At 51.8% G+C, this 9972-nt stretch overlaps 1 protein-coding gene across 5 annotated transcripts in view; it reads right to left on the bottom strand.

The window, feature by feature from the left end:
- UBE2G1 (ubiquitin conjugating enzyme E2 G1) overlaps window positions 1-6241 on the bottom strand; it is a 95011-nt gene extending 88770 nt beyond the window's left edge. Inside the window, exon 1 of one of the 5 annotated variants that reach the window (XM_016931252.3) lies at window positions 5791-6241. In XM_016931252.3, the coding sequence (XP_016786741.1) occupies window positions 5791-5836 (46 nt within the window). In that variant the 5' untranslated portion in view covers window positions 5837-6241. Of the gene's footprint in view, window positions 1-5319; window positions 5491-5790 lie in introns of those variants that run through there. The other 4 variants (XM_063798200.1, XM_054671069.2, XM_009431600.5 and 1 more) reach the window with 4 other exon arrangements.
- Window positions 6242-9972: the final 3731 nt, after the last annotated feature.

Here is a 9972-nt window from a genome sequence, read left to right on the forward strand (position 1 = left end):
TGATAAATGCACCTAATTTCACAACTATATATGGAAATATCACAACATATAATGTGTATTAACAAACTATATAATAAAACTGGCCCGGCGCAGTGGCTCACGCCTGTAATCCCAGCACTTTGGGAGGCTGAGGCGGGGAGATCGCCTGAGACCGGGAGTTCAAGACCAGCCTGACCAACATGGAGAAACCCCATCTCTACTAAAAATACAAAATTAGCCAGGTGTAGTGGCACATGCCTGTAATCCCAGCTACTGGGGAGGCTGAGGTAGGAGAATCACTTGAACCTGGGGAGGCGGAGGTTGTGGTGAGCCTAGATCATGCCATTGCACTACAGCCTGGGCAACAAGAGTGAAGCTCCGTCTCAAAAAATATACATCTATGCAATAGACGGGCTGGGCGCAGTGGCTCCTGCCTGTAAATCCCACCATTTTGGAAGGCCAAGGTGGGCAGATCACCTGAGGTCAGGAGTTCAAGATCCGCCTGGCCACCATGGCGAAACCCTGTCTCAACTAAAAATACAAAAATTAGCTGGGCGTGGTGGTGGACACCTGTAATCTCAGCTACTTGGGAGGCTAAAGCAGGAGAATCACTTGAACTCAGGAGGCGGAGGTTGCAGTGAACCAAGATCGCACCACTGCACTCCAGACTGGGCGACAGAACAAGACTCTGTGTTGGGAAAAAAAAAAATGCAATAGAGGCCAGGCGTGGTGGCTCACGCCAATAATCCCAGCACTTTGGGAGGCCAAGGTGGGCAGATCACTTGAGGTCAGGAGTTCAAGACCAGCCTGGCCAACATGGTGAAACCCCATCTCTACTAAAAATACAAAAATTAGCTGGGCGTGGTGGCCAGCACCTGTAAGCCCAGCTACTACAGAGACTGAGGCAAGATAATCTCTTGAATCCAGGAGGGAGAGATTGCAGTGAGCTGAGATTATACCACTGCACTCCAGCCTGGGTGACAGAGTGAGACTCCATCTCAAAAAAATAAAAATAAAATAAAATAAATATATAAAGTACTCAGCACAGTGCCTGGTACATGTTAGTCCTCAGTAAACGTTAGCCTATATAAACATACATACAAGAACCTCTCTGAAAAGACACATTTGTCAGCCAGGCATGATGGCTCATGCCTGTAATTCCAGCACTTTCGTAGGCTGAGGCGGGTGAATCACCTGAGATCAGGAGTTCAAGACCAGCCTGGCCAACATGGCAAAAACCCTGTCTCTACTAAAAATACAAAAAATAAGCCTGGGCATCGTGGCACACACCTGTAATCCCAGCTACTTGGGAGGCTGAGGCACAAGAATCGCTTGAACCCGCGAGGCGGAGGTTGCAATTAGCGGAGATCGTGCCACTGCATTCCAGCCTGGGCCACTGCAATCCAGCCTGGGCGACAGAGCAAGACTGTCTCAAAAAAAAAAAAAAAAAAAAAAAAAAGACATATTTGTCAATGATGGGTTGCTTCCACAAAAAGAACTTATGGCCAGGGTGAAAAGACTATGTTTTTTTGCACTCTTTGCATTTTTAACCAATGCTTATAATACCTTTTCAAAAGATAAAATGTTTTAAAAGTATCTCCTGTGCTGAGGGATTTTTTAGTGTTTAACATAAGGCACTGCAAAACTTGAATTGCCACCGCTCAATTTGCAAAGGAGTAAGTCATAGTCTAATAATATCCACAGAGAAATACACAACCTATCTGATTTCATGAATCTGTTAGGTGTCTTTATTTGCTTAACAATTAGCCATAATGGTCTTCTCTGAAACATTTTAACTCAGTAATCTTCAATCTGGGATGATTTTGTCCCTCAGGAGACATTTGGCAATGGAGACATTTATGGTTGTCACAACTAAGGGAGTATGCTACTGGCATCTAGTGGGTGAAGGCCACGAATGCTGCTGAACATTCTATAATGCACAGAATAGGCCCTACAACAATACTCAACCCAAAACGTCAGTAGCGCCAAGATTGAGACACTCCACAACCCAAGGAACCATTTTGTTTAATTCTGAAAGTAACCAGATTCTTCATTATGTTATCAACAAAACATACCCGATATATTCTACCAAGTAATTAATTTAAATCCTTAAGGATTGACAGACTAGAAGTTCAATAAATGTAGCCACTGTTGCTTTAAGTTTTTGGAAATTTTATACAAAAATTAGCCTGGCGTGGTAGTACATGCCTGTAATCTCAGCTACTGGGGGCCGCAGGGGGCAGCAGAATCGCTTGAACCTGGGAGGCGGAGGTTGCAGTGAACTGAGATTATGTCACTGCGCTCCAGTCTGGGTGAAAGGTGCTGGTGGCTCACACTTGTAATTCCAGCACTTTGGGAGGCCAAGGTGGGTGGATCACCTGAAGTCAGGAGTTCGAGACCAGCCTGGCCAACATGGTGAAACCCTGTCTCTACTAAAAATACAAAAATTGGCCAGACACAGTGGAGGGCTTCTGTAATCCCAGCAACTCTGAGGCTGAGGCAGGAGAATCACTTGAACCCAGAGGCAGAAGTTGTCGTCAGCCAAGATGTCGCCACTGCACCCCGGTTTGGGCAACAAAGTAAAACTCTGTCTCAAAAACAAAATAAAACAAGGCTTTTATTTCACTGTGTGTACTTATCGAATCTTTCCAATAAATTTGATATGTTTACATTTCAATTAAAATTCATTTGCCTTGCCCTACTACTTTGTACATTTTGAGCATGTTAATTAACATGCTTCAAATTTTTAAAAAAATTAAAAACAATCCCATTGTTTCTGATCAAGAAGGCAGGAAAACTTAAATCTGCAGCTAAGTAACTTTACAATGAGGCCTGAAAAAATACAAATTAAATTGTTCTCTCCTCTATCTTAAAGTGTATTTTAGAATGCCCCATCAGAAAGTCAATCATTAAGAAAGAGCTTTGGGACGTTTTATTAATATTTGCTATATACATTGTCAAAAAAAAGAGTGCAAAACGGAACCAGATGACCATCAAAATCTAGAGCTGTTTCACAAACGGATAGGAAATCCTTTCACACATTGCTGCTGCTGACATTGTTATCTTATTTTACTTTCTTAGTAATGCATAACTTCTTTCACACCTTTTAAATGTTTATCTTTTCCATTATGTAAGAATTCAGAGAGGCCGGGCCTGGTGGCTCACGTCTGTAATCCCAGCACTTTGGGAGGCTGAGACGGGCGGATCACGAGGTCAGGAGATCGAGACCATCCTGGCTAACACAGTGAAACCCCGTCTCTACTGAAAATACAAAAAATTAGCCGGGCGTGGTGGCGGGCGCCTGTAGTCCCAGCTACTCGGGAAGCTCAGGCAGGGGAATGGCGTGAACCCGGGAGGCGGAGCTTGCAGTGAGCCGAGATCGCGCCACTGCACTCCAGCTGGGCGACAGAGTAAGATTCCGTCTCAAAAAAAAAAAAAAAAAAAAAGATGCAGACGGGCACGGTGGCTCACGCCTGTAATCCCAACACTTTGGGAGGCCCAGGCAGGCGGATCACCAGGTCAGGAGTTCAAGACCAGCCTAGCCAGCACGGTAAAATCCCGTCTCTACTAAAAATACAAAAAATTAGCCAAGCTTGGTGGCGCGCACCTGTAATCCCAGCTACTCGGGAGGCTGAGACAGGAGAATCACTTGAACCCAGGAGGCAGAGGTTGCAGTGAGCCGAGATCGCGCAACTGCACTCCAGCCTGGGCAACAGAGTGAGACTCTGCCTCAAAAAAAAAAAAAATGCAATAAAGTTCTTTTTTTTTTTTTTTTTTTTTGAGACACAGTCTCGCTCTGTCGCCCAGGCTGGAGTGCAGTGGCGCCATCTCGGCTCACTGCAAGCTCCGCCTCCTGGGTTCACGCCATTCTCCTGCCTCAGCCTCCCGATTAGCTGGGATTACAGGCGCCCGCCACCACGCCCGGCTAATTTTTTGTATTTTCAGTAGAGAAAGGGTTTCCCCGTGTTAGCCAGGATGGTCTCGATCTCCTGACCTCGTGATCCGCCCGCCTCGGCCTCCCAGAGTGCTGGGATTACAGGTGTGAGCCACCGCGCCCGGCCCTTCTTTTTTTTTGAACAGAGTCTCGCTCTGTTGCCCAGGCTGGAAAGCAATGGCGCGATCTCAGCTCACTGCAACGATGCCTCCCGCGTTCAAGCAGTTCTCCCGCCTCAGCCTCCCGAGTAGCTGGGATTACAGGCGCCCTCCGCCACGCCCGAATAATTTTTTGTATTTTTAGTAGTGACGGGGGTTTCACCACTTTGGCCAGGCTGGCCTTGAACTCCTGTCCTAAGGTGATCCGCCAGCCTCGGCCTCCCAAAGTGCTGGGATTACAGGCGTGAGCCAGCGCGCCCGGCCTCAGTGCTTTTCCAGCACATAATTTTTATGAGTATCCTGTAGTATCATTAGAACTTCTCCATTCACTGCAAGCTAACTCCCCCTGAGCATCTAGAACTTTAATACTTGTCCAAACCTGCTTGCTCATGGTCTAATAATAAACCCAATTATACAATCTGTAAGAACCCCTGACAACCTTTTCCTTAAGAAGCCATAAAGGTGATTTAACGAACACCTCAAACTCTTAGTAAATGTATTTCAAAAACAGATTTCATCACTCGTCTTTGGCTTCTGCTGAGGGCTAGAGGCTACTGGTTTTAGAGTGGGTAGGGGGAAGATCGCTTGAACTGAGAATGACACACGCCGGGTGTTGTACAGCAGGGGTAAGTGCTGGTTCATTTCTCTTTCGCTTGAACTGAGAATGACACACGCCGGGTGTTGTACAGCAGGGGTAAGTGCTGGTTCATTTCTCTTTAAATCTGGCAGCACGTGGGGCTGCATTGTGAAGCCACCAACCCGCCTCCCCCCTTCCACCCCGCACACGGACGTCTCCAGTGCGCATGCTCCGCGCACACAGTCCTAGCAGAGTAGGAGCCAACCCCCTAAAAAGTCAACCTGGAAGCCGCAAACGGCCGGAGGCCGGGACAATGGGGGAGGGGGGCCGCAGGCTCCTCGGGGAGGCCGACCCGGCCGCCGCCCCGGGCCAGAGCCTGCGGGCGCAGCTCCGGGGTTTGCAGGCCTGCGCAGCAGCCGGAATCGCGGCGAGCACAAAGCCCGGAGCCGGCCAGCGAGCGGCTCTCCCCGCGGCCCGCTCCTACCCTCCCCCAGCCGGGCGGCGCAGCCGGAGCCCGTGCCAGGCGGAGGCAGGCGAGGCGGCGATCCGCACTCGGCCAGGGTCTCCGGCACCCTCGCGCCCGCGTGGAGGCCGCCGAGGCCAGCGCTTTTGTTGTCGGCCCCAACTCCGCGGACCCAGCGCCGCCCGGGGAGAAGTTTTGTGCGCCTCACCTATCCCGCCAGGGCCGGTCCCTTCCGCCCGCCCTCAGACACCGAGCCGGGGACTCGCAGCCGCACTGGGTCCGGACGTTCCAGCCGGCCCCGAAGGTCCGGCGGCCCCGGCAGCACCTGAACCCGGGACCCGCCCCTCCAAGCTGGCGGCCCCGGCCTGGGGACCCGCACACAGCCCCTCCCCCGCAACGTCCTACAGAACGGTGGGGGAGGGGACCTCCTCCTCTCCGACCCCCCGGGCGCCAGGCCCCGTCCCTGGGCCGGAGCTGGGTCGCGTCCCCGCCCCCAGTGCCCTCCAAGAGCCAGGCGAGAACGGCTGGGCCCGGCCGGGACCGGAGCCTCGAGGTCCCCACCCTCGCAGGCCCGGGCCCCTTCGGCAGTACGGCCGCTGGCCCGGGAGGAGAAGAGGGACTGGGCTGCGGCTGTCCGCGATCGCGGCCGGGCCCGGCGCCCCGCCGCCCGCCTGCTCACCTGCCAGCTGTCTTCGCAGTAGCAGTGCCGACTGCAGCTCCGTCATCCTCCCTGCCGAGGGCCCGGGCTGGCGCCGGGGCTTCCGAAGGGCTGGGGACAGGCTCTGGGGGCGGCTGAAGCGGGGTGTGCCGAGGAACCCGGGCCCCGCGACCGGAGCGCCGGAGCCGAGGGAGGCCGGGCTGAGGCGGCGGGAGCGGCGCCTCGCTGCCGATGCGAGTCCGCTCGCTTCAGCTCTTTTCACAGCGACTCACGCCCGGAAGGGGAGGGTGCCCGGGCTGCCGCGGCGCGCACTGGGACTTCGCTCGCCCGCTTCCCTCCTTCAACCCGCCCGTCGGCCCCACCGGTGCCTTCCCCCGCCACTGCCTCACTGCGCGCAGGGCCGCTCGGCGCAGGCGCGCTGAGACTGCCGACTTGGGAAGTGTCCCGCCCGCTAGCCCGACCCCTCGGCCTCCCGCCCCGCCCCCGGCGGCGGAACCCCGCCCCTTGAGCGCAGTCGTCCCGGCCGCCGCCATTTTGGGAAGGTCGACGCCCGGCTGCCAGCCCAAGCCTCCGCTGGTAGACGCCCCGCGGACGCCATGACAAAGAGGTCGCAGAGGGTCAAATACAGCCTCTGGATTGAAGCAGTGGATATAGGAGCGAAGAGGCCAGAAGAAGTGGTAGATGTCTAGTCCTTGGCGAGCGCCCAAAAGCCATCTAACACTGCCACATGGTGTGCGAAGTAGGAATTGTTAGAAAGCCGAAGTTAGTACTGGTGTGCCCCATTTTAACCAAACATCAAAATAGAGGCAATATATGATGATAACTCACTTTACATGAAGAGTGCACAAAAAAAGCCACCGCATCCGGCCCTATTATTATTGAGCCACCGAGACCGGCCCTGTTATTATTATCATTTATGGACGGCAATTCTCTCTGTCGCCCAGGCTGGAGTGCAGTGATCATAGCTCACTGCAGCTTGGAACTCCTGGGCTTAAGGGATCCTCCCATCTGAGTCTCCTTAGTATCTGGGATTACAGGTACACACCACCATGCCCTGCTATTTTTTTATTTGCTTTATAGAGATCGGGGGGTTTGACGGGGCGCGGTGGCTCATGCTTGTAATCCCAGCACTTTGAGAGGCCGAGGTGGGCAGATCACCTGAGGTCACGAGTTCGAGACCATCCTGGCCAACATGGTGAAACCTGGTCTCTACTAAAAATACAAAAATTAGCCCAGCCTGGTGGCAGGCGCCTGTACTCCCAGCTACCAGGGAGGCTGAGAAAGGAGAATTGCTTGAACCTAGGAGGCAGAGATTGCAGTGAGCCGAGATGGTGCCACTGCACTCCAGCATGGCCGACAGAGAGAGACTCCGTCTCAAAAAAAAAAAAAAAAAAAAGGAGGGGGGGGGGGCAGAGGTCTCTCTATGTTGCCCAGGCTGGTCTCAAACTCCTGGGTTCAAGCAGTCCTTCCAACTCGGCCTCCCAAAGTGTTAGGATTACAAGTGTGAACCACTGCCCCCTATCAAATAGACCAAAGGGACCATTTTGATGTTTCACTTTACCAAATCAAGCAAATTTACTTCTATTCCTAGTTTCTTTCTTTTTTATTTTATTTATTTATTTTTTATTTTTTGAGACAGTCTTGTTCTGTCGCCCAGGCTGGAGTGCAGTGGCGTGATCTTGGCCCACTGCAACCTCCGCCTCTCAGGTTCCCGAGTTAAAGCAATTCTCCTGCCTCAGACTCCTGAGTAGCTGGGACTACAGGCGCACGCCTCCAGGCCAGGTTAATTTTCTTTCGTATTTTAGTAGAGATGGGGTTTTACCATGTTGCCCAGGCTGGTCTCGAACTCCTGAACTCAGGCAATCCGCCTGCCTCAGCCTCCCAAAATGCTAGGATTATAGGCAAGAGCCACTGTGCCCGGCCTATTCCTAGTTTCTTAAGATTTATTTTTTGTAAAAAAAAAAAAAAAAAAAAAAAAGATTTATTTTTTGTAATAATTTCCAAATCTGGTGAAAGATCAGAGCTGGATAAAGGTTTAGAAATTGAACCTAATCCTTAAACAGTGGGAGGCCCCTGAAAAGTTTTAACTAGGAGTAGAAAAATAGCAGACTTGCATTTTGAATGTTTTGCTGTGGCTGCAGAGAATTGATGAGGGAGGGAGGGTCAAGACCAGTGCCCTGCAGGCTGTGGTGGCTCTCATCTGTAATCCCAGCTCTTTGGAAACTCCACGCAGGAGGATCACTTGAGGCCAGGAGCTGGAGACTAGCCTGGGCGACAGAGCAAGACCCTATCGCTACAAAAAAGTGTTTGTTTTGTTTTGAAACAGTCTCCCTCTGTCGCCCAGGCTGGAGTACAGTGGCACAATCTCAGCTCACTGCACCTCTGCCTCCCTGGTTCAAGTGATTCTCGTGCCTCAGCCTCCTGAGTGGCAGGGATTACAGGCCTGTGCCACCATGCCTGGATAATTTTTGTATTTTCGGTAGAGACAGGGTTTCACCGTGTTGGCCAGGCTGGTCTTGAACTCCTGGGCTCAAGTGATCCACCCGCCTCAGCCTCCTAAAGTGATGGAATTGCAGGCATGAGCCACTATGCCCAGCCCAAAATATTTTTTTAATAAACATTTTAAAATTTTAATAAAAATTTTTAAAGCCTGAAGACCCTTATGGAGATTGTGGCAGTAACTAAGACTTGGATTAAGGAGTGTCCATAAAATATTTAGGCCTTGGTGGCCAGGCGAGGTGGCTCACGTCTGTAATCCCCACACTTTGGGAGGCTGAGGCGGGCAGATCACCTGAGGTCAGGAGTTCGAGGCCAGCCTGACCAACATGAAGAAACCCTGTCTCTATTAAAAATACAAAATTAGGGCCTAGGGCAGTGGTTCACTCCTATAATCCTAGCACTTTGGGAGGCCAAGGCAGGTGGATCACGAGGTCAGGAGGTCAAGACCAGCCTCACCAACATAGTGAAACCCCGTCTCTACTAAAAATACAAAAATTAGCTGGGCGTGGTGGCCAGCTAATAGTAGTCCCAGCTGCTTGGGAGGCTGAGGCAAGAGAATCGCTTGAACCCAGAAGGCAGAGGTTGCAGTGAGCCTAGATCGCACCACTGCACTCCAGCCTGGGCGACAGAGCAAGACTCTGTCTCAAAAAAAAAAAAAAAAAAAAAGGCGAAATTAGCCGGGCGTGGTGGTGCATGCCTGTAATCCCAGCTACTTGGGAGGCCAAAGCAGGAGAATTGCTTGAATCCGGGAAGGGGAGGTTGCTGTGAGCTGAGATTGTGCCATTGCACTCCAGCCTGGGCAACAAGAGTGAAACTCCGTCTCAAAAAAAACAAAAAACGAAAAAACAAAGAATATATAGGCCTTGGTGATCTATGGGATATAGGAAAGAGCGGGGAGCACCACAGGTGACTCTCCTGACCCGGGTGACTGGGTGCCATTGGTATGACAGACCAAGTCCAAGGAGTGGGTCTCCCTTTGTTCGTTAGGCTGGTCTCAAACTGGTCTCAAGCGATCCTCCCGCCTTGGCCTCCCAGAGTGCTGGGATTACACGCATGAGCCACTGCACCTGGGCCCTCTTGCTTTTGAGGTTAATGCCAGCCAGCTGCAGCACTTGCCACTCCCCTTTGGTGCTGTGACCTGCAGACCCATTCATCATGGACTTGTCCTCCTGCCTCAGAGCCCTTCTCTTTATTCTACTCCAGCCCTCCACCTTGGGGACCTAATTACCCACATGAATGACCCGTCTCTCACCACTTGACTTCCTCTCCTTCCCTTCCCACCAGCTGGCCTCTCCGTGTTCCCGTGGGACAGTCTCGCCACCCAAAATTCCACCACACCCCAATACTTGGTTTCAAGCCACGCACGCTGACCACCATTCCTTATCCTTCCAGCTTACTGGCTTTAGCGTTCACGCCACACAGCTCTTCCACATCAACAAGACCCCATTCTGTGTACCACTTTTTTTTTTCTTTTCTTTTTAAAACAGAGTCTCACTCTGTCAACCAGGCTGGAGTGCAGTGGTGCGATCTCGGCTCACTGCAGCCTCCGCCTCCCGGGTTCAAGTGATTCTCCTGCCTCAGCCTCCCGAGTAGCTGGGACTATAGGCGCGTGCCACCATGCCTGGCTCATTTTTTTTGTATTATTGGTAGAGATGGAGTTTCACCATGTTAGCAAGGATGGTCTCAATCTCCTGACCTCGTGAT

This window comes from Pan troglodytes, chromosome 19 (genome assembly GCF_028858775.2).
Source record: "Pan troglodytes isolate AG18354 chromosome 19, NHGRI_mPanTro3-v2.0_pri, whole genome shotgun sequence".
Lineage (NCBI taxonomy): Eukaryota > Metazoa > Chordata > Mammalia > Primates > Hominidae > Pan > Pan troglodytes.